Below are 23,610 nucleotides of genomic sequence, written 5' to 3' on the forward strand. Positions count from 1 at the left end.
TTGAAGAAATGTGGTTGCAAACGCGCATTCCCCGGACACAAGACGTCAGCCCGGACATTCCTAGTCCATATTTGGGAGAGAAAATTTAGGATTTAGCGGCGGCGCAAACGGCGACTGGACGCGCAATGTGTCCTTCACGGGACAGCAGCGCAGGGACAAACCCGGACGAACCAATTCATCGTTGTTCTGTTGTTTATTTTTATTATTTTTTTAAAAGTGGAAACTTTGGGTTTCTTTTAATGTATTCACTTCAAGTCCAAGCGAATAAAAGAAGTATGTTAAATCATTGGCTTAATTAAGACATTTAGAAAATCCTTGTAAATAAACTAGCTCTATATCAGGCTATATCAAAAAGTACAGAAAGAAAAAAAGTAGTAGTTTCAAACGTTTCAGTGATTGTTTATCTATTTCTCCATTACATTAGCAGCATTGGAGGTGCATTCAGGTGCATCTACAATGCTCACATTCACATAAATATGCTAAACCGTAGTTCTCCCCCTGTCCATGTTGTCAAAGCGTTGACCTTTAAAACTCATTTGTAAAGTAATTAGCTGTCTCAGGCTATATTAAAAAGTTTCTCATACAATAAAATAAATAAATGAAAAGAACTGGTTTCTAACGTTTCACTAGACTACGTGATTGTCTTAAATGTTTTTTTCCTACATTACATTGGCAGGGTTGAAGATGCATTCAAGTGCATCTTAGTACAATGCTCACATTCACATAAATATGCTAAAAGTTGATCTGGTCTCTGTGGCCAGTGGAGACACTTTAAAAAATCAGCATATGAGGATATTTCTGTTATCTTTTAATTCCTGTTGCCTCCAAAGCTCAAATCCTACACAGCGCAATACACGGTGTCCAAGACACCTACCTGCACCCACGTACCGGATCATGTTTTCTTTTGTCAGATAGTGGAATTGTGCTTATCATTTGATGAAACACCTTGATTTAGAAAAACGCATCATGTGATGACGCAAAGTCACATTTAAAAGTTAATTGTGGCTGCATTCCATATTGGTTACATGGTTTACTAGAACAATAAATGTCACAGAGGAGGAATGTGACTTCTGGCACAACTTCACCAGAGTCCAAGGCGCACGGAGGAGGAAAAGAAATATGGTCTAGACTTGGTAGAAAGGTTAATTACATTTGTAGCATATGGATCAACTTTACTCCCCTTCATCAGGCCTAATCAAGATGTCCCATATATGGCAAGTGTTGCTGGAGTCTAGACCAATTTAAAGTCAACATGAATGCAGTAAAATATATATATATATATATATATATTTCTGGGCTATATTCATTTACAGACTTAAAATAACTTGAATCCCTGCAGTGGGCAGAATCAATTTGTTAAGGCTGACTGACTGAAGGGTTTACGTGAACGCTAAATAAAATCATCAAATAAGATGTGTACATTTAAATGCCCCAAAACATCGATCAGAGCATACCGTTATTTATGACTTGACCAAGGTGGATCTGCCTGCTGTGGACCATAAAATCGGCCAGAAATTTAACAAAGAAGTTTTTTTTTTCCACAACTTTATTGACAACACTGAATTCACTCAATAGAAAAAGACGACCAAGATGGAACCACGTTTTCAACGGCTCAACCCACGATGATTCCGGCTTTGTTCATTTTTTTCAAACTATGTCTCTATCTCCCGGAAACCAACGGATCAAGCATCTAAATGGTTATTAATAATGCTTAATGTATTGGCGTTTTCCTGTTGAAGGGTTTACACCTCCCCTTTCAATCTAATTGGAAAGTCTTTCCGATCAGGCCAGTCTCCTCAAAATGAGGTGGTTACACATTAGCAGAAAACCTGTGTCCGTGTAAACGTACCAAGTCTCACCTTCTCGCCTGCTTTTCTAAAATTTCTGCTATGAGAGAAGACCTTGGACATAAACCTGTTTTTTTGTTTTTTTTAATAAAAAGAAATAGCCAGCAGAGTAAAAAAAACAAACAGGGAAAACTTTTAATTAAGCAAGCTCACAGTTACAAGCTATGTTTGTGTAACTAGGGGAAGGTGCCACATTAATGTTGATGACATGTCATGTTTGTATTTTTAAAATGAATGTTTAATACAAGGAAACGTGTCCTCCTGCATATACTGTACATCACAGACAAAATGTCCTCTGACCAAAAAAATAAATCCCTCTGCTGTCCGAGAGGCCTTTGGTCTCAGTGCATGAAACACAACGAAGGACTAGCAAGTAAGAGACAAAATGACAACACAAAAAAAAATAACATAACTATCATAAAGACGTGTTTTTTTTGTTTTTCCTGGTATGAAATCAAATTAAAAATGTACAACAGAAATGGGAGAATGAGACCAAGGAAACATATCAGTGGTAGGTCTATCTGTTTCTGTGAAAATAAAGCCTTTGTTGTGAATTTGTTCATGCAGTTTGCTGATTCAGACACTGGACTCCTACCCATGCATGGTACTTCTAGAGCACTGTGACGTAACACTATGCCTCCACCGTTTCCAAAATATTAATGATAATAATTATAACAACTCACACGCACACAATCATACTTTCCAAACCAACTTCGTTACCAATCATTTTGAGCCAGTTGTTGCTTTAGAGCAAATTCAAGGAGCAGAACTGCATGTGATGTGGGTATCATAATAATAATAAAATATTTGTGAAGTAAATTGGGGGGGATGCCTAGATGATAGCATGATGGTAACATGGATAGGCTCGATTACCTACAATGTCCCCATCCATCAACTGAAATTATATTACATATCCTCCACCCCGCTACGTCTTCATTGCAGTTAATCCACACACACCAACCACTTCCATCCTTCCCTCCAGTGCTCGTTTGCTCCCCCGGCTATCACTGCACCGACTGTTCATTGGCAGTGCTACCGGAGTCCTGAGGCTTCATCACATCAGGCAGTTCTGGGGGGCTGGAGAAGGCCTCGATGTGCAGCTGCTCGAACATCTCATCTGGAGGGAGAGGAGAGGAGACAGGGAAACATGAGCTCCATGGTGAGAGCAGAGTTTAATGTGACAACATAAGTCATGTCACGAAAGTTGCTGCAGTGAACATTTACTCTGGCAAGTGTGTCCGGCCGAATCCCCATCAGCTCAAAATGTTGCACAAGTAAATAATAGTAGCCTCAGAGTTGAGTAATTCACAGCTGTGAGGCAAGATGGCCTCGGTGTCACGTCAACACATTTTCAGCACTCGTGAGGGTTAATATGTTGGTAAATCACCCCGATTGATCAAATCTGGAAGGTAAAAATCTACAGATGTAAACTCTGTGAATCATATTTAACCTACACTAACGGACAGTTTAAACCCCAACTATAATTTGTAGACGGATTTAGTTATAGACACTGAAATTACATTTAAACTGTCCCTTATTTCACTCACAATGCACCCCATTCAGTGGTGTTATTACCGAAGCAAACTGATGTCAGTAAAATCCAAGCTGGGATGTATACACCTCTTCTTTCTCTCCAACAACGTGATATGAAGCTTATAATCAATGACCACATGGAGATTTTGTTTGTGAATGATTCGAACAACACGCATGTGACGCAGCAAATCTCGCATTGGGGAGAAATCGGAGCACAAGGGGCAGCCATGTCAGTTTCTCCAGCTTGTGTGAAGCATTGGGAGTACAGATGATGCAAATAATTATTCGATTGATTAATCTATTGATTATTTTCTGAGTAGTCGACTAATACTTTGGTTAACTTACCAGCGAAAAAGAACTTCTATCATTAACCTTTCATTCAAACATGTTCTTGTAGTAACATATTCTAACATCTATTAATCTTAATATTTAATATTAATTAAAAGCCAAGATTTTGATCAACTAACTGCCTTATTAGTAAAGATATTTTTATTAACTCTGTTCTTCCATTATTCAGCTCAGTTAGTGTAAATTGTGTAAGATTTAACCTAAGTGGCTTGTGCCGATTCTAACTGCAAATTTATCTGAATGTAAACATTTCAATCCTTCAACGTGATCTACGCAAATCGATGAGTTTACAGACTTGATATCATCAATAGCACGCCATTACAGGCCTAATTTAGAGCAAAGCCAGATTCACTGTACTGCATCAGATCTGTGCGGTAGCCTGACATACACCTCCATACGTTGCAGTGAAGCAGATCACTACAACGGTAACATGTCTCTCAGCAGTCAAACAACACAGAAACGTCTCCCTCCTTCTGCCTCCACGCCATCTACTCAGATGTCTCCCCTCAGTTCTGTGTTGCTTAACATTTAGCAACTTTAACTTCATCATGAGCTGTTCAGTTCCAAATGGCATTGTGGCACAGCTCAACTCAATCATGTTCTCTGAAAACTGTGAAAGAGCCATTTGGTGTAATATTTAATGAAGAAATACTTGGCAGTGAAGAGTCAAGACTGATATTTAATGGTAGGTACAAAAGAATGGATCAGTGGTTGTTAATAATAGTTATCTACTGTCACTGCCGATGCAGACATTTTTAAAATGACAGGATCGGTATCTGGCTATTTATTTTAGCTTAAACCAAAACCCTCTCCCCGTAAGGTCAAAACTTCTTCTTCCATTTTAATCATGTTAAGCTAGCATCAAAGATGCCAAAAACTGAAGAAGAGGAATTACCAAAGTCACATGACTAATCATGTCTGCTGTGTGGAAAATGCAACCTGAAGTCAAAATGAAAGTCAGCCAGACAGAAATTTGTAAACTGTGCAATGTGGTAGTAGGACATCATTATTCAATACTACCAACTTGATTCGCCACCAAAACAAAACATAATACGTCGAACACTCTAACAACAAACACTGAACGCTGCATTTGAAAGAAAAGAAAAGTTTCCTGGAGACTGTGTTTAGGCGAAAAAACAGATAGGGTTACGGAGTTTAAGGTGCTGGATTACCAGACGAGTTCTGTAGTAGAGAACACACATACACACACAGGTCTTTACTGTATGCTGGAGTCAAGGTACGAGCTACCCTCTCTGTGCTACATTAGCTCTGACAGCCCTATTTATTGGGCTTAATACAGTCACACGATGCACAGCATGATCTATGAGAATACAAGGAAGATAAGAGAAGCCTTTATGAATCTTCAGGGTAGGAAATTTTGTTTATTTAGGATCGGATCGGGACTCTGATCAGCCAATACTGAATATTAAAAGATAGGTATCGATCCGGGAGGCGAAAAACTTGATCGGGACATCTCTAATACATACTACCACAGCACACAAATGTATGAAATGTAATAAAATGCTCTTCCTCTTTTGTGCTAATAATTTCAAAATGTTAATCCAAAAATGGTATTAAACAAGAAAACCCCAAAATACTTCCTCAACCAGAATATCAGGAAAGGGTTGAAAAGGCGTAGAAAAACAGGAAATGTCTTGTGTTGCGCGGAAAATCACAGAACATGAGGAAATAAAATGTATGTCTGAGGCTTAGAAGCACACAAACAGAATACATGGGACCTACCGTTTATACGGAAGGCCAGGCCAATTGTAGCTGGGGCTTGGGGTCTGGCGGTCTGGTTGGTGAATCCACAGTCACCCAGAGTTTTGCTATCCTCTAGCAACTGATCATCCTGTAGAAAAAAAGGATGATAAATGTCACAAAATCACACAAAACTAAACCAAATTGTATAATCAATCCCTCAGACATTGCAACACTTGGCCTTAAACTCACTTTGTAGAGCCGCTGGTCTTCAGGTGATCTTTTAAGTATTCCCTCAACAATACGTTTCAGCTCATAGACAGTAGTGGACTCCTTGGCATCTGTGAAGATTGTGGTCTTGTGACGCCGGATCATTAAGAACACGTCCTGAAAGAAAGTGGGCAAAAATGTTTGATAAGAATGTTAAACACAACTTTTTCTTTTTTTTTTCCCCCTTTAACCAAGAAGACAAGGACTCTTGGCAAGGTCTCGTTGCTGGTTCTGCAAAAGTGTTAAATTCTATTTTTCATTTTACCAAGAATAAAAAGACATGTTACTGGTTCTGCTAAATGTTTCTCCAACACGTTGTTCTATGGTTATGGCCATGTAAATCGTTAGTATTGTGTGTCCACCAGCTGTTTAAATCCCATAATGTGAAAGTAGGCTAAACGTGTCTCGCTAGCATACACATTTAAGGCATCTACAGTATTTTCTTAGTTGTTTTGTCAGTGTGTTTTTCAGACTACATTAACGCTACTGACAATTCATTTATCCGTAAGGTAGGAAACAGAGCAGTGACAGGCAGACGTAGCTCTGAGCTAACGCGACATTAGCCGACATGAAACAGCCTTGTGAATTCAGACAAAAATAGGCCCAACAGTTAAATTATTACATGCGGTATGTCCGACAATGATAGTACCCGTTAGGCTTATCTAAAAAGTCCACCTGGGTTAGTTAGCTGGCTAACGTTACATCTCTTCCAAGGTTAGCCAAGCTAAGCTACCTCGCTAACTAGACCACCCATTACAATACAAATGGGACGGCGAAGCTAACACAGCGAGCTTAGCTTTAGCTGGCTGGCAAAAACAAAGTGAAATTAACATTTCTATAACTGAGAGTATGGTGTATCATTATAACACCTTTGAAAAGAGAGCTAAACGTCGATTCCGTCTTCATATCTAAGCACTAATCGCACAAAATTGCCCCTAATATTAATAAAGTTACCATTTCAAGTGGTCAGCTAGCTAGCCAGTTACGCCAGCCCTGTTTTGTGCAGCAGAACCCCAGACTGCACCGCTTGCGGATATTGCGCAATGTAAATAACAGTTTGTATTCACGGAGGGCAGGTACGCAGCACTGCGTCAAACTTTCAGAATTTGGCGCGAGGTGCCTTCATGCCTTGAAGTGTGTACCCGCAGATTTGGATACAGCGACTGTCCTTAAAACCGTATTGTTATGGTCTGTATGATAACTTTACTTTATTCTGCTTTATTCGACACTGAAGTGGCAGTTACTGGAAGTTATTTCACCGCAAGCCGGCTAGCTAGCTAGCTAGTTTGTGTGTTGTTGGTCCGCCCTTCGTTGACGTTAGCCAAAATTTGTTATTTTGTTTGAAGTGACAGTTGTCAGTGTTAACATAAAATTGATAATAATGCTGTAGCTAGTCATAGCTAAGTAACAAAAATAAATATTACAGGTGAAGACTGAGATTGTCAAATGTGCAGTATGTTTTCTGTGTTAGTGTAGCTACGTTACTTTCAGCAGGGCTGTTCCACCTCTTAGCACCGGTAGCTTTCCATAGACGAGCAAGACTTGTTGTTTCACTAAAGAACTTGTCAGTAATGCATCGATGGGTTTGATACTGATACCTACAACCTGTCAAACGAGATTTTCAAGATGTCATATCTCTCTAGCATGACAAATGGAACATTTTGGGTTCACTTCACTTGCTTGTGAAAACAGATATTTTGTATGTATGTATTTTGTATGTGTTTTGTAGGAATATTTCAATAATAAGTATTTGCTTTTGCTGTGTGGAAGTGTAAAACAAATTGTTCACAAAGATTTTAGATCAGCATTTTCTGTTCATTGCCTGAAAAAACAAGTGCATTGGTTGATCAGTCCAAAAATTGCCACATACATACTAATATAAAAAAAATTGGTTTTCTTCTAAATGTTGCAGGTTGCTGTCTTCATGGAAAGAAGCTAAAAAAAAAGAAAGAAACAAAAGGTCCTTGTCATGATGTCCATGGCAGTGGAAACTACAGTGTCCAGGGTGCCTCTTCCTCTCCCGACCCACTTCTCCCATGCAGAGCAGTCCTTCTCCCTCAAAAAGCGCCGCCTCCCTTTTTCCTCATCGTCCACATCCAACTCATCCTACTCTTCCCCGGCCAGAATTTCACATTCTCTGCCCCCACTGCCACCATCTAAGGGATGTCCCCCTCTGAGCAGGATGTTCCCTCAGCATCCATCCCCCTGGACACCAGTGTCTCATTCCCTTAGTAAATCTCCACCTCCAAATTCCGTATATGATCCCAGCAAACAGCAGTCTTATTTCACTCAGTGCTTTACTAATCTGGGCCTGGTGGGAAGAGGATCCTTTGGAGAGGTCTACAAGGTGAGCAAGACGGAGATTTCTGTGTTTACGTGTGTGTGCATGAAAGCTGTATAACACTGGATTATAGCCTGTTGTGTCTTCACATTAAGGAAATTAGAAATTGTTCTTGAGTTTGTGAGAAAGTGGCCTTAATTTGGTCAGTAGTAGTCAGTAAAATCACTTGTTATTTAATCAGGAATCTCACAATCCAGTTTAGATTAAAGCACCAAATCTATATCTGAACAGAAGACAGGACTTCACAACTCTTTGTTGTTTTTTAGGTGCAAAATAACAAGGATGGCCATCTGTATGCCATCAAGCGCTCTGCTCAGCGGTTCAGGGGTAACAGTGACAGGAACCGGAGCGTGAGGGAGGCCAGGAACCACGAGCGCCTGTGTCCTCACCCTCACATCCTGAATTTTGTGGCAGCCTGGGAGGAGTGCGGCCGATTGTACATTCAGACAGAGCTGTGTAGCACCAGCTTGCTGCTCCATGCCGAGAACCAGCCTCCTGGTCCAGGTCTGTCCGAAAAATGCCGTTTGAATCTAGTTAGACGTTGTATTATCTGACACCTCTTTTGATGCATGTACTGAATTCATACATGTTCTTGTTCTAGAAAATTCTCAAATATCCGAGATATACTGACTCTGCCTTTGTTTGAAACACGTCAATCCAGATGAGCCCGCAGCGTGGGCCTACCTGTGCGACCTCCTTTCAGCACTACAGCACTTGCACTCTCATGGTTTTGTGCATCTGGACCTCAAGCCCGCTAACGTCCTCATCACAGACTCTGGCCGTCTGAAGCTTGCGGACTTCGGCCTGTTGTTTGAGCTGAAACAGACAAGTACAGCCGAGGGAAAGGTGAAAGAGGATTTTCAGGAGGGAGATCCCAGATACATGGCTCCTGAGCTGCTCCGTGGGGAGTATGGACCAGCCGCAGATGTTTTCAGGTTCGCATACCATTATTTAACATGATAAAGTATAATGTGTAATTGATTCCTCTGATTTAAATTACTGTCTTAATCTTATTTATTTAGTTTGGGTGTGTCTATTCTGGAGCTCGCCTGTAACATTGAGGTCCCAAATGGCGGTGAAGGATGGCAGCAGCTCAGGCAAGGCTGTCTCCCCTCAGATTTGACCAGTGGTAAGATCCACTTTCTGTTAAGCCCTCATAAATTGCCCCTGCTGTCTTCAGTCAAGTGTTTTTTTACCTGTCCCATCTGTATTTGCAGGCCTGTCATCTGAGCTGCAGGCCGTCCTACGAATGATGCTGGCTCCAGAACCGTCGGCGAGGCCAACAGTCTCTGAGCTTCTGGCCCTCCCTTCTGTTAGGAAACACCGGTGGAAACGACGCATTTATCTTATGGTTGCTGAAACCTTGCTGACGCTGGCCTCCCTGTGCCAGGTACTCAACCAACAAACACTGTAAAATTTAACTTTTCAATTGAGTTTGATGATTAAATGTATTAATGTGTAGGTTTGAAAAGATTAAGTAAATGTATTTTCAAGGGGTACGCAATTCAGACAGATTTTTCTGAAAATATACAATATGCAAACTTCTTATTTTTCCTCATAGTTGGTGGTTTACTCTGGGCGTAGACTCCTCTCCTCCTTTCACTTGTCCTTCCTTCCCCGTTGGACCAAGCCAGTGCCCTGCACTCCGCCCAAGGACAGCTGGGACAGGGATTTAACCCTGTCCCTCACTGCCATGCAAACTGACACAGGAAGCCCGGATGATGATGAAGTGTTTGTGCATCACGCAGACCCAGAGCTTTCACCCACTTTCTCACAGAGGTAGAAAATGATTGTCTTGATAAGTCGATGTTTGAAGCTTGTTGCCCCAACTTAAATCACTGGGTTACATATATACACTGTATATAAGTCATTATTTGGTTTCATGTTATGTCTTAAATGTCTTTTGTTATTTCTGTTCAAATGAATACTTATTTTTTGCTGCTTCTCGACAGGGTGAAATCCAGACTATCTATGGGAAGCACATCCACTCCTCTCCCAGGTTCACAGATACACAATCATCAGAGTCCTGCCCACACACCCACTCACTCAAGTCTGGGTGACTGGTCCTCCTGTATCTTGGCTCAGACCCCTTCCAGTATTCATTCTAATGGTTCCTGCCACACTTTGACACCCAACGCAAGCCCAATACACAGCAAGCTTCATACATCAATGTCAAGCCCGCATTCTTCATCATCCACTAAATCCTCACAGCGTTGTGCTCGCAGCTGGGTCTGCACAGAGGAAGCTTTACCCCGACCCAGCTTTGAACCAAAGAACCTTCTCAGTCTGTTCGAGGAAACGACTCCAGAGGCACAGCCATAAGTACAAGACTGCCAAGAAGTTGTTTCTCTTTAAAATGTCAGGTGGAGGGGACCTCATGTCTGAATGTACCAAGTTCGCTATTAAGTGTGTATGAACTGTTTCTTGACATTTTCTTACAGTCCTACAATAGCTTTTTTTTTTTTAATGTGTATTTGAATGAACTTAAGGAAAAGGGTTGAATATGTTATAAAACCTCAAAGCACTTTTTTATGTTTGTGTAAATGTAATGTGTTACTGCAATGACAAGTCATGATTTATTGCTAAATAAGTTATCAGTAGCTTGTTGTATTCTGAGTAAATTACCATGAGTTACATAAGAAGATGAAAAGATGGAAACTGAATATTTGTGGAACATGTCTATAAAACAACTGAAAATTCAAAATATAAGTCTGATGGTGTCTACTGTGTTGTCTGGGTTCACGTGAGTTAATTTTTTCCCCACCAACGATTACTTGGAAACAGAATCAGGGATATAAATCAAAAAGATATAAAGTCAGCAGAATGAATGTAGATTTAGTTTTAAAACAGTTTAAACAGTGAGACTGTTTTATTGTTTTAGCTGTTCACCAGAACGTACAGATGTTACAGTTGAGTAGGGTTGATGTGCAGACACTCTTTACTAGCAGGGTCACATCCAAGATGGAGAAAAAGGTGTAGGAATTATAGCATTTTTCAAACCCCACACCCTGTTGTTGGAGACTCAAAGGGGATTAGACAAATAATCATAAATAAAATGTTAATGTTTTAGCTCCGTTATGTACAAAGGCTCCCTGATGTTTGGAAACAACATATATCACTGAAGAGTGGCTTTCTTCCTATTAGCCATCTTTGCCAGGCCTGTCTTAAGATGCTTGTAATTGCATCTTTCTGCCTTTAGTTTTGTCTTCAGCAGGTGAAATGCAGCCGACAGAATAGAATAGATTGTCTTTATTGTTCCACTTCCAGGGTGGGTTGTGTCCTTGAGTATCGCCTGGGCCTTCCTCAGGCAGCGGAAGTTGTACAGTTCCTGTAAAGAGGGGATGGGGCAGCCGATGATCCTCTGGGCTGTGGTGACGACCCCCTGGACCGCCTTCATGTCTGCTGCAGTGCAGCTGGAGAACCACATGCAGATACAGCAGGTGAGGATGCTCTCTATGGAGCATCGGTAAAAGGACACCAGCAGTCTCTGGGGGAGGTGGTTATTCCTTAGAGTCCTCAGGAAATAGAGTTTCTGCCGTGCCTTTTTAATGATCTCTGGTGTTGGTACTTTGAACGCATTTCGCAATCAGGTTCAAAGCAAAGAATTCCGTTCTTTCCTAACAGGATACTTGTCACTTCCTTCTCCAGGCTATAGTTCCACATTTTCAGACAAGCTACACTCTGATACAAACGTTTGAGAGGTAAGTTTGATTTTTCCATTTATTCTTTTCGTCAATATTATGTTTGTCACCATAAGGGTTCAAAATTACACATTCTGGGAAGCGACATTATCCTTTAAATATGACGTACTCTCATATTTACAAAAGCTCTGGTGGTTTTCAGTCGTGTCTATACTTGAGAGACAAGAGCCTGATTTAATGTCTTGAATGTCAGCTTGAATATCTGACTACAATACTTGCTCTGTGGTTCTTCGCTTAGTCTGGATTTCACTTTGAGCATTAAAAAACAAAACATCAGAGCCACGTTCAAGAAAGACAGAAAGAAAGAAAGTGTATATGATCAATATATTTGCTTCTAAATGCATTTACTTAGTTACTTTTTCAATTAATTACATAAATTAAGTCATTTCTTTCTATCTCTATTTCTTTCTGATTATAACAGTTTTGTCCCTCTGTATAGGACCAGGTGTTAAAGTTTTAACACTTTAACACCTGGTCCTATACAGAGGGACAAAACTGTTATATGGAAAGGTTAAGATGAAATCCATTACATCTGAGAAAACTGTGTTGTGCTTAACGAAAATGAGGAAATGGAATATTGTGCTTGTGTTTTCAGACTTTTCTGAGGCAAAACTGTGGTGATGCAGAGCGTCAAGTGTGTGTGTGTTGGAGACTGTCATGTAGGAAAAAGCTGCCTAATCCAGACCTTTGTCAAAAAGACCTTTACAATATGTTACCCAACAGTACTTGACATGACCACTTCAGACGTCACTGTTGACGGCCAGTTGGTGAGACTTGATCTTTGGGACTGTAATGCCATGGACGATTATGAACGTCTTCGCCCCATGCACTATGTCCAAGCCAACGTCATCATCATCTGCTTCTCCATTGACTGTCCGACATCCTTGAACAATGTCAGTTTAAATTGGCACCCAGAGATTAAACACCATTGCCCTGATGTGCCCATTCTCCTTGTGGGAACTAAGAGTGACCTGCGTGATGATCCAGACATCCTTAAGAAGCTGAAGGAGCAGAATCTGACCACAGTCACCAAGCAGCAGGGAACCCAAATGGCTGAACAAATACGGGCTGTTAAATATCTTGAATGTGCTGCAATCAACCAGGAGGGACTGGATGAGGTGTTTGATGAAGCTGCGCGTGTCTTTCTCCCAGCCACCACCAACAAGCCCTGTGTTCTCTTGTAACAACGCACATGAATATTTTCTTTTGAAACAGCGAGGTTAAACTCACAATATGCTTTTCTTCAATAATGATTATGCAATCAATTTTCGAAGCACCTTCTGATTGTTCATGTAAATGTAATCTGTTGCTGAAGTCATGATGTATTGTTAAATAACTAACAAAAGTCCACATGTGGATGCTAAGGTTGTGGAACATGCTGTGACAATAAACCGCCTCAAAATACTAGAAAGAAGTTTGACTAGTGCACTGTGTTTTCTGGGTTCAGGTGAGTTTTTTCCCCAACTCTGACTTAATAACATGCTCATTAATGCATGGAGGAATATGCTGATATAATTATTTACACAGAACCAGATATAAATCATAAATGATGTATCATATAGTCAGCAGTATATGCTCAAATAGTGTTTTTTTGGGCAACACCCATAAACCGTTACCACGCCTTGTTTAAGGACGTTTGTGGGATTCATCAGTGTCTGTGTACTTTGTTCTTATGCATGAGCAACGTTTAGAGTGCTGTCTTTGTGCTGACAGCATGTTTCTTGGTGGTGGTACTGCAGGTCCTGCACAAGTGGAGCATCGGGCTGCAGCGGTCAGTCATACCTGTAGTTCTGACAGTTTTGAGAGTTGGTAAATAGGTTTTCACATTTAACTATTTTTCTTTTCTGGATGATGAATGCAACATGGGGTTTTTATATTGTCTGCTTTTAGCAAGTACAGATACACGAAGGGGAAAAACATTGACGAATGAGGCCCATTGACCCCAGTTTAAAGTTTGTATGTTTTGCGTCTCTACCAGTAGGGGGCAGAAACGTGCTGCACACTGAGACAAATTTACATTTCAGAAAACAAATTAACAAGACTCAAAACACTTTTACAAATGCCTAAACAAATATACAAGTGGCAAAACACTTTTACAATTCCCGAAACAAACTCGTATTGGCCGCTCCTGTTATCACTTCCTGTTCAACCCGGGAAGTTGATACATTCCCTTTCCGGTTGATGGTTGATATTTGTAAATTTGTTTCGGAAATTGTAAAAGTGTTTCACCACTTGTAAATTTGTTTCGTGTCTTGTTAATTTGTTTTCTGAAATGTAAATTTGTTTCGGAATGTGATATGGCAATGTAATTTTGTTTTATGATATTCATTCATTCATTCATCTTCTATACCCGTTTAGTCCTGTTAAAGGTCACGGGGGTCCGCTGGAGCCTATCCCAGCTGTCATCAGGGCAGGGGTACACCCTGGACAGGTCGCCAGTCCATCGCAGGGCCACACACAGAGACAGACAACCATTCACACTCACATGCACACCTATGGTCAATTTAGAATCACCAATTAACCTAATGAGCATGTCTTTGGACGGTGGGAGGAAACTGGAGTACCTGGAGAGAACCCACGCAGACACAGGGAGAACATGCAAACTCCACACAGAAAGGCCAGCCGGCCCATGGATTCAAACCCGGGACCTTCTCGCTGTGAGGCATCAGTGCTAACCACCTCGGCACTGTGCCGCCCCGATATGTAATAATGTTTTCTAAAATGTAAATTTGTCTCAAGCTTTGTAAAAGTGTTTCACATTTTGTAATATTGGTTTGCACCACTCGGCCACCATACACAACCTTAACCGTTTTAGAGATCAGACAGGGTTTAACGGTTTAATGCAAGGAACAAAACACATATTAAGACGCCAAACGGACACCTGCTTGATATTTCTTGATTTTTATAAAGGAGTCATTGTACCTAAATGCAATTACCTGCGCAAGTGTGAATATTGTAAACAAAGTGGGGTTCCAGCTTGAACAGCATTTGATCAACCGGAGGTCATCAAAGACTGACTGCACCTGTTTCCCAAGTTATGAGAATTTTTAGACCTACCCCATAGCAGTGACACTCCTTGATGGCAGCAGCCATCCCCAGCAGGATGCACCCTGACACAGACACACACACAAAAACACTTTAGGAACAACTCAAAAAAACATGAAGAACAGCACAAGGTGTTGACCTGGCCTCCAAATTCACTAGATCCCAAACTGATCAAGTATCTGTGGGATGATCCACAGAGGCCCCTCCCCTCAACCCATAGGACCCAAAGGCCCTCACTAACAACATTCTGTTACGAGACACTACAGGACACCCTCAGAAGGACCATGTCCATTCTCTGATGAGTCACAACTGTTTTGGAGGCAAAAGGGAGACCTACACTATATTAGGAAGGTGGTCATAATGTTATGCCTGATCGGTGTGTGTATATATTTGTATATATTGTGCATATAGGCATCATATCTGTGAGATCTGGATGAGCAAATTAAAGTCAAGAAACATGGTGCTGCTGAAAATTTTTAAAAACATCTACACACTGATCAAACCCTCTTGTATTTTTATCTTTTCAGTTCGTAAAGATGTCCAAAGTCGAGCGTTTGAATGGCAGAGTGGAGAAGCTGCTGTCCAAACAATGCAGGAGGTTCTGGAGGTGGTGAGAGAAACAGTGTTGGAGTACCAGGAGAAAACTGCCAGAACCCAGAGAGAGAACCAGAGCCTGAAGAGGAGGCTGCTGGAGCTCCAAGATTTGATAAACAGTGAGAACAATGGCAAGACAATACACTTATTTGTGACACATTCTCTCCATAGTATACTTGGATAAGGATATACTGTACCTTCTTCCTTGTAGAGTGTTCTTCACTTGGCTGGATATTGTGAAGTGGTTTGTCTTTAGAATATGAAGAATCCTGTTATCATCCACCACTGTTGTCTTCCATCAACATCCACATGGCAGAGATTGTCCATGAGTTTGCTTTTCCTGAGGATGTAAGAATCTAAGGAGTGTTTTTTGAAAAATGTCACAAAAGTAAAAGTCTTTTTATGCTGTACAACAGGGGTGTGAAACATATGACCTGGGGGACAAAACCAGCCCACAAAAGGGTCCAATCTGGCTGGGATGAATTAGCTGCTATTCCTAATTTGTCCACTGTTTCTGTCAGTGTTGCGGACATAATGCAACACAACATCCAGAACTAAACAGCAGATGGCAGCAATGAGCTGAAATTGTACTTTTATTTGTCTTAAGAAATTTCAGGTTGCTCATAAACTGTTTTGTGAAAGGATAGTTCATTAAATATGAACATTTCCATAATGTACTTGTTCTTCTTTGAACTAAATCAAAGGGGGAAATTTAGAGTTTTCATTATTTATAGGTTATTATGCTACTGTTCCGACCCGCTTGACATTACATTACCCCTTACACTAAAATGAATGACACACCTGCCCTACAATAACACTCTAGAAATTTAGAATTTTCAAATATTTCAATGAGTGCCTTATAAAGAGTTAACTGATGAAGACTTAATTAAAGAAAATCTGTAAAATCAAAGCAGGAAAAAAAAATGTTTAGTCAACAGTCACTTTTTAGCCCTAAAAAGTAGAGAACTGTGTATTAAAAATATTGTAATCCTACACCACAGCTGGAAGTCTGCACATTAAGCCTCACACTCAGTATATCATTTCAACTTTACGTTTTAATAGACATCTGAAAGGAAACGTGTCGGTATGGAAACATTTATGGAACCAACTGTATGGGAGGAAATCAGAGCTCAGTGAATGATAAAGCAGTACCTCATATCGTCACTTTTCAGAAAAGATGAGGAAAACCATTTCCCAAAACTTTGAACGCGTTTCTCAATCAGGTTCAAAGCAAAGAAAGTCTGTTCTAAATTCTTTCCTAACAGGATGCAACTTGTTTCAGAGTGAAGCCAGATTTGTCATTTCCTTCTCCAGGCTATAGTTCCACATTTTCAGACAAGCTACACTCTGATACAAGCGTTTGAGAGGTAAGTTCGATCTTTCCATTTATTCTCTTTGTCAGCATCATTTTTGTCACCATAAGGGTTCAAAAATACACATTCTGGGAAGCAACATTATCCTTCAAATGTGACGTACTCTCTCATATTCACAAAAGCTCTGGTGGTTTTCAGTCGTGTCTATACTTGAGAGACAACAGCCTGATTTAATGTCATGAACGTGAGCTTGACTATCTGACTACAATACTTGCTCAACGGCGTAATTATGATTCACATAACAACAAAAGAAGTCACCTGTTTTTCTTCCTCTGTGGTTCTTTGTTTAGTCTGGATTTCACTTTGAGCACTAAGACACAAAACATCAGAGCCACGTTCAAGAAAGACAGAAAGAAAGAAAGTGTATATGATCAATATATCTGCCTCTAAATGCATTTACTTAATTACTTTTTCAATGAATGACATAAGTTAAGTAATTTCTTTCTATCTTTCTTTCTTTCTGATTATAACACTTTCGTCCCTCTGTATAGGGCCAGGTGTTAAAGTGTTAAATGGAAAGGCTAAGATGAAATCCATTACATCTGAGAAAACTGTGTTGTACTTAACGAATATGAGGAAATGGAATATTGTGCTTGTGTTTCAGAATTTTTCGAGGCAAAACTGTGGTGATGCAGAGAATCAAGTGTGTGTTTGTTGGGGACAGTGGAGTAGGAAAAAGCTGCCTAATCCAGACCTTTGTCAAAAAGACCTTTACGATATGCTCCCCAACAATATTTGACATGACCACTTCCAATGTCACTGTTGACGGCCAGTTGGTGAAACTTGATCTCCGGGACTGCTCTGGCATGGACGCATATGAACGCATTCGCCCCATCCACTATGTCCAAGTCGACGTCTTCATCATCTGCTTCTCCATTGACTGTCCGACATCCTTGCGCCATGTCAGTTTAAAATGGCACCCAGAGATTAAACAGCATTGCCCTGATGTGCCCATTCTCCTTGTGGGAACTAAGAGTGACCTGCGTGATGATCCAGAGGTCCTTGAGAAGTTGAAGGAGCAGAATCTGACCACAGTCACCAAGCAGCAGGGAACCCAAATGGCTGAACAAATACGGGCTGTCAAATATCTTGAATGTGCTGCAATCAACCAGGAGGGACTGGATGAGGTGTTTGATGAAGCTGTGCATGTCTTTCTCTCAGCTGCCACCAACAAGCCCTGTGTTCTCTTGTAACAACGCCCATCAGTATTTTCTTTTTAAACTCACAATATGCTTTTCCTCAATAATGTTTATGCAATCAAATCTCGAAGCACCTTCTGAATGTTTGTGTAAATGTAATCTGTTGCTGAAGTCATGATGTATTGTTAAATAACTTATTAGTAACCAGTTGCATTCTGAATGATCTACTTCATAAGTTACAAACAAAAGTCCACATGTGGATGCTAAGGTTGTGGAACATGCTGTGACAATAAACCACCTCAAAATACTAGAAAGAAGTTTGACTAGTGCACTGTGTTTTCTGGGTTCAGGTGAGTTTTTGATACTCTGACTTAATAACATGCTCATTAATGCATGGAGGAATATGCTGATATAATTATTTACACAGAACCAGATATAAATCATAAATAATGTATCATATAGTCAGCAGTATATACTTTTTTATGCCCCATCTATAAACCGTTCCTACACCTTGTTTAAGGACATTTGTGGGATTCATCAGCGTACTTTGTTCTCACGCATGAGCAAAGTTGCTGCTTTTGTGCTGACAAAATGTTTCTTGGTGGTGGTACTGCAGGTCAAACTCAAGTGGAGTATCAGGCTGCAGCGCTCAGTCATACCTGTAGTTTTGACAGTTTTAACAGGTGGTAAATAGGTTTTCAAATCAAACAATTTTTTCTTTTCTGGGTGATGAATGCAACATGAGATTTTTATATTTTCTGCTTTTAGCAAGTACGAATGAGGCCCATTGATCCCCAGTTTGAAGTTTGTGTTGTTTTGCCTCTCTACCAGTAGGGGGCAGAAACGCGCTGCACACTGACCCAACGAGCCCTAGGACCCAGGAAGACAATGGAGAGGCTTCCTGCACGCAACCCTAACCGTTTTAGAGATCAGACAGGGTTTAACGGTTTAACGCAAGGAAAAAACATCTATTAAGACGCCAAACGGACACCTGGTTTGATATTTCTTGATTTATATAAAGGAGTCATTGTACCTAAATGCAGTTACCTGCGCAAGTGTGACTACAAAGCGTGGTTCCAGCTTGAACAGCATTTGATCAACCGGGGGTCATCAAGACTGACTGCACCTGTTTCTCTGAACTGCGTTCAAGGTATGATGCTACTGTCTAATTTTTAGAAATATATGTTCCCGTGCATTTTGTCTGAGAACTATGGTGGTAATTATTATTATTATTATTTCATTTGTAGCTAAATATGTCTTTTCATACACTGAACAGTCACAACATTAAAACCACTCACAGGAGAAGTAAATAACATTGACCATCTTGTGACAATACAATGTTCTGCTGGGAAACTTTTGGACCTGGCATTCATGTGGACGTTACTTAGACATGTAGCAGTGCTACATGTCTAAGTAACATCAATCAGTATGCTACAGTAGCACCCACCTAGACCAGACCAGGCCCATAGCAATGACACTCCTTGATGGCAGCAGCCATCCCCAGCAGGATGCAGCCTGACACAGACACACACACAAAAAACGGTTCAGGAACAACTCAGAAAACATGAAGAACAGCACAAGGTGTCGACCTGGCCTCCAAATTCACTAGATCCCAAACTGATCAAGTATCTGTGGGATGATCCACAGAGGCCCCTCTCTTCAACCCATAGGATCCAAAGGCCCCCACTAACAACATTCTGTTGCCAGACACCACAGGACACCCTCAGAAGGCCCGTGTCCATTCTCTGATGAGTCACAACTGTTTTGGAGGCACAACACAATATTAGGAAAGTGGTCATAATGCTATGCCTGATCGGTGTGTATATATACATATATGTATATATTGTGCATAAAGGCAACATATCTGTGCTATTTGGATGAGCAAATTAAAGTCAACATGGTGCTCCTGCATTTTTTTAAAAAAACATCTACACACTGATCAAACCCTCTTGTATTTTTATCTTTTCAGTTCGTAAAGATGTCCAAAGTCGAGCGTTTGAATGGCCGAGTCGAGAAGCTGCTGTCTAAAGCGGTGCAGGAGGTTCTGGAGGTGGTGAGAGAAACAGTGTTGGAGTACCAGGAGAAAACTGCCAGAACCCAGAGAGAGAACCAGAGCCTGAAGAGGAGGCTGCAGGAGCTCCAAGATATGATAAACAGTGAGAACAATGGCAAGACAATACACCTATTTGTTTGCATTGATAATAGAAGTTTTGTCTCTTCTGTGGCTCATTGCAATTTTTGTCTTGCAGGAATGGTTCCACAAATGTCTGATTCATCCAGACAGACTGAGGGGCAAATAAATGAGAGAGAAAAGCTTGGAGAGGACATCAGAGTCATCCCTCCTGATAAGGACATTGCACTAATCAGTCCCTCTGATCAATTTAAAGATCTCGCTGTGTCTATTAAATCATTAGCTACGCCATGTGTCTCCTCTAAAGGCGCAACAAGACCACATGATAGCTTACACAACCTAGGAAATCTTAAATCAGAGACTGATAGTGGACCAATTTTGAATCATGTGGGCTCCATTGTTGTACTTCCAGTCTCTGAATATGATCATAAAATAAAAGAGCCCACATCAGATGAAGATGGCTTGCACATCGTGGATTGTTTTTACAACAGTGCATCAGACGGTCTAAACCTAGAACTTCCTCAAGCCAGTTCAGGACTCCACAGTGAGTCAAGAGTTGTCTTCAGTCTGAATCACAACGGGACAGAAGAGCCACGGTCTCAAAGATATGACAATGCAAATGATGTTGGAGCAGAAAAACTGTCTACCACTCAGTTCCAGAGTAGTGTGAGAAAACAGTACAGCTGCTCTGTCTGTGGTCGAACCTTTGCTCATGCAAGCAACTATAAGAAACACAGCAGAACGCACACAGGGGAGAAGCCGTACTGCTGCCCGGTATGTGGGAAGAGCTTCAGTCAGTCGGGGTACCTGACGGTGCATCTACGCTACCATACAGGAGAGAAGCCGTTCAGCTGCAGCTACTGTGGCAAAAGTTTTGCTCACTCAAGTAACATGAAGCAACACGAGCAAACTCATCGGTGAGTCTGCTGTTCAACTGAACAGCTGATTGATCCAGACTTCTCCTTTACATATCATGTTATTTATGAATGGACACTTATTTCAAGTCATGTATCATTAGAATTTCTCTTTTTTATCTACTTCAAATATTTGTTGTGTTTTATATTACTATATAAAGAAATACATCTGTGTATAGATTTATTTTTGTTTTACTTGCATTTGCAGTGTGTTTACAAATCACTCAATAAAGAGTTTCAAAGTTCTCCTTCACAAATCTCCCATCCTCTTCTCGTCTGTGAATGCAGCTTGTTAAGTGAGTTTGCTGTAAGACATGTTAATGTAAACATCAATATTCAAAAGTAATGATACTGAAGGTTCACGTCTTGGTGGAACCTCCTTAAAAGCATGTATACTGTCAGAAAACTCATCATTAATGCATCACTGTAATCCCATCAGACTATTTGACAATTTCAACAATAGATCTGTGGTTCCAGGACTCTTAATCCAGCTCAAAATCTGAATTCAAATCCCAGAGGAACCTAGCTTCAAAGTTTATATCCCCTGGCAAAAGTGAAAATTGCAAAAAATAAAAAGGAACATCAGAAAAATACTGGCAGAACGTATAGGTTTTAATGTCTCATTAAACACAGACCATATACTGTGGTATATAAGCTGTGGCTTGGAGGACCCTACAGTAGTTTGGGGAAGTATTTCTTCTTTGGTAGTGTTGCCACTTGCTTGGGTTGCTGAAATTATTGCTACTCTCCACAACTAACAGCTCAGACTATTGTTTGGTGACAGGCTGGTTTCAGCGCCAACTCTTGGACAACTGAACCAACCGTGAACAAATCGTCCGGTCACCGTTTTTTGCTCGAGTCACTGAGCAGTTAAGCTAGGTCTTGTTAAGACAGTTGGCACAAGAGCAGATATTTGGAGCTTTTGCTCGTAGTGAGAAGAGGTTTTTGAATAACTGGCAGACAAGTGTCCAGCCCTATTATAGGGGGAGGGTCTTCACCCTCTAGGATAGTGATGTGCATAGCTCCCCCCAATCTTGGCTGGTGGAGTGCAACTGGAGCTTCCGGTGAAGTCACGCTGTAGGTGTTCCCAATGTGAGACACGAAACCAATGCTCTGAGAGGGAACTTCATTCAGTCTCTTCAGGTTTATCGCAACCTGATCACCATGCTGGTCACTCCATTTACTTGCAAGGCGAATCGGCACATCAGGGCACTTAACAAACGTGCCCTGTGTCTCTGTGGCGCAATCGGTCAGCGCGTTCGGCTGTTAACCGAAAGGTTGGTGGTTCGAGCCCACCCAGGGACGACTGTTTTCGAGATAGGTGTAGATTTATATTGAAAATAAAACTCAAACTACCTCTGCACCACTGGTAGTTTACATTAGTGAAACGTGTTAGTGACGTCCTCAGTCCTCACAACTTTGAGGACTCAGGATACAGGAGCTGGATGAGGGAAAAGGAGACATTTAGGAGATGCTGCTGACCATGGAGAAGTCCACCATGATCAACAACATGGAAAGGTGGTGGCTTGACAAATCAACCACCTTGAGGACCTCCTCCAAAAATAAAAAACAGATCAACCTGGAGATCAAGAAGAGACAAGCTCAAACTGTGGAGTTTGCTCTAAAGAAGGGTGCCCTTGAAGCAAAAGCTCTTTAGAAAAATTTCCAACCAACAGAAGAAAATGTTGAGAGCAAGGTCTCTGTGGCGCAATCGGTCAGCGCGTTCGGCTGTTAACCGAAAGGATGGTGGTTCGAGCCCACCCAGGGACGGCTGTTTTTGAGATAGCTGTGGATTTGTATTGAAAATCTCAATCTACACCAGTAGCAGTCTCCGCTGACCACCAGCGTGTTCGGTTGTTAAGCGAAAGATTGGTGGTTGAACACCACCCAGGGACGAAGCCTTAAGGTTTTATATGCAAAGTGTTTTCACATCCACATTAAATACTCAGGTTTATCAAAAAATTAGTCATCTAAGACCTCTACCATACAACATGAATCACGTTTGAGAAGATGCTGCATGGGAATGCAAAATGCATAAAGGTATGCTTTACTTACTTGCATACATTTGAGAAGGGATGGGATGTTAGGACTGATGCTTGAAACAGCTTAAAGTCCTGGTGGACATTTAGTCTGTTACAAGGGCAGGCTCGCACCTTGGTTTAGTCATCTGCTTTAGTGTGGACATTAGCTGTAGCCATGGTCACTAGCAGGATTTATTAGCTGTAAAGCTATGGGTATGCTCTACTTGAATATGCTAATCTGGTGTGGCTAGGTGATTGCAGGACCCTACAGTGGGAGTATTACTACTTTAAGATCGTAGCCATTGAAGTTATTGTTAGTTTGGGGAAGTATTTCTTCTTTGGTAGTGTTGCCACTTGCTTGGGTTGCTGAAATTATTGCTACTCTCCACAACTAACAGCTCAGACTATTGTTTGGTGACAGGCTGGTTTCAGCGCCAACTCTTGGACAACTGAACCAACCGTGAACGAATTGTCTGGTCACCGTTTTTTTTCGCTCGAGTCACTGGGCAGTTAAGCTAGGTCTTCTTACAGTTGGCACTAGAGGAGATATTTGGAGCTTTTGCTCGTAGTGAGAAGAGGTTTATGAATAACTTGCAGACAAGTGTCCAGCCCTATTATAGGGGGAGGGTCTTCACCCTCTAGGATAGTGATG

At 41.1% G+C, this 23,610-nt stretch overlaps 5 protein-coding genes across 7 annotated transcripts; 4 read left to right on the forward strand and 1 right to left on the reverse strand.

Annotated features, from left to right (window-relative positions):
* Positions 1-1,914: 1,914 nt before the first annotated feature.
* LOC311504633 (elongin-B-like) lies at positions 1,915-6,747 on the reverse strand. Its single transcript, XM_084567839.1, has 4 exons — positions 6,654-6,747; positions 5,682-5,816; positions 5,472-5,580; positions 1,915-2,964 (listed from the first exon to the last, which is right to left on the reverse strand). Exons 1-4 carry the CDS (start codon positions 6,654-6,656, stop codon positions 2,852-2,854), a joined length of 360 nt encoding a protein of 119 aa, XP_084423965.1. The 5' UTR covers positions 6,657-6,747; the 3' UTR covers positions 1,915-2,851.
* Positions 6,748-6,761: 14 nt separating this feature from the next.
* Positions 6,762-10,799, forward strand: pkmyt1 (protein kinase, membrane associated tyrosine/threonine 1). 2 transcript variants are annotated; one of them, XM_084567837.1, is made up of 8 exons: positions 6,762-6,887; positions 7,612-8,046; positions 8,307-8,544; positions 8,702-8,975; positions 9,063-9,169; positions 9,258-9,430; positions 9,602-9,819; positions 9,993-10,799. In XM_084567837.1, the coding sequence occupies exons 2-8, from the start codon at positions 7,669-7,671 to the stop codon at positions 10,360-10,362; spliced, it is 1,758 nt and encodes a 585-aa protein (XP_084423963.1). In that variant the 5' UTR covers positions 6,762-6,887; positions 7,612-7,668; the 3' UTR covers positions 10,363-10,799. The 2 variants fall into 2 exon arrangements, with proteins under 2 accessions (XP_084423963.1, XP_084423964.1); XM_084567838.1 differs by lacking the exon at positions 6,762-6,887 and having other exon boundaries at positions 7,418-8,046.
* A 1,422-nt stretch (positions 10,800-12,221) lies between these two features.
* Positions 12,222-15,740, forward strand: LOC311504311 (ras-related C3 botulinum toxin substrate 1-like; the record flags this gene model as incomplete). The annotated part of the gene is made up of 3 exons (XM_084567330.1): positions 12,222-12,911; positions 15,314-15,499; positions 15,637-15,740. The coding sequence occupies exons 1-3, from the start codon at positions 12,362-12,364 to the stop codon at positions 15,738-15,740; spliced, it is 840 nt and encodes a 279-aa protein (XP_084423456.1). The 5' UTR covers positions 12,222-12,361.
* A 512-nt stretch (positions 15,741-16,252) lies between these two features.
* Positions 16,253-18,327, forward strand: LOC311504852 (ras-related C3 botulinum toxin substrate 1-like). The gene is made up of 2 exons (XM_084568184.1): positions 16,253-16,747; positions 17,358-18,327. The coding sequence occupies exon 2, from the start codon at positions 17,383-17,385 to the stop codon at positions 17,944-17,946; it is 564 nt and encodes a 187-aa protein (XP_084424310.1). The 5' UTR covers positions 16,253-16,747; positions 17,358-17,382; the 3' UTR covers positions 17,947-18,327.
* A 464-nt stretch (positions 18,328-18,791) lies between these two features.
* On the forward strand, positions 18,792-21,746 carry LOC311504928 (uncharacterized protein). 2 transcript variants are annotated; one of them, XM_084568270.1, is made up of 3 exons: positions 18,792-19,042; positions 19,862-20,060; positions 20,142-21,746. In XM_084568270.1, exons 2-3 carry the CDS (start codon positions 19,871-19,873, stop codon positions 20,942-20,944), a joined length of 993 nt encoding a protein of 330 aa, XP_084424396.1. In that variant the 5' UTR covers positions 18,792-19,042; positions 19,862-19,870; the 3' UTR covers positions 20,945-21,746. The 2 variants fall into 2 exon arrangements, with proteins under 2 accessions (XP_084424396.1, XP_084424397.1); XM_084568271.1 differs by having other exon boundaries at positions 18,793-19,042; positions 19,862-20,048; positions 20,142-21,745.
* The last annotated feature ends 1,864 nt before the right edge of the window (positions 21,747-23,610 follow it).

This window comes from Chelon labrosus (genome assembly GCF_963514085.1).
Source record: "Chelon labrosus genome assembly, chromosome: 19".
Classification (NCBI taxonomy): domain Eukaryota; kingdom Metazoa; phylum Chordata; class Actinopteri; order Mugiliformes; family Mugilidae; genus Chelon; species Chelon labrosus.

Bases quoted from the DNA above. Each gene is read 5' to 3' on its own strand.
- LOC311504633 (XM_084567839.1), bottom strand. The intron at 5,581-5,681 runs GTGAGTTTAAGG...TTTTTTCTACAG, and splicing joins AAGACCAGCGGCTCTACAAA to GATGATCAGTTGCTAGAGGA. The intron at 2,965-5,471 runs GTAGGTCCCATG...CTCTCCCTCCAG, and splicing joins CCTGGCCTTCCGTATAAACG to ATGAGATGTTCGAGCAGCTG.
- pkmyt1 (XM_084567837.1), top strand. From the start codon at position 7,669: ATGATGTCCATGGCAGTGGAAACTACAGTGTCCAGGGTGCCTCTTCCT. The intron at 8,047-8,306 runs GTGAGCAAGACG...GTTGTTTTTTAG, and splicing joins CCTTTGGAGAGGTCTACAAG to GTGCAAAATAACAAGGATGG. The intron at 9,431-9,601 runs GTACTCAACCAA...TTTTCCTCATAG, and splicing joins CGCTGGCCTCCCTGTGCCAG to TTGGTGGTTTACTCTGGGCG.
- LOC311504852 (XM_084568184.1), top strand. From the start codon at position 17,383: ATGCAGAGAATCAAGTGTGTGTTTGTTGGGGACAGTGGAGTAGGAAAA.
- LOC311504928 (XM_084568270.1), top strand. From the start codon at position 19,871: ATGTCCAAAGTCGAGCGTTTGAATGGCCGAGTCGAGAAGCTGCTGTCT. The intron at 20,061-20,141 runs GCAAGACAATAC...TTTGTCTTGCAG, and splicing joins GATAAACAGTGAGAACAATG to GAATGGTTCCACAAATGTCT.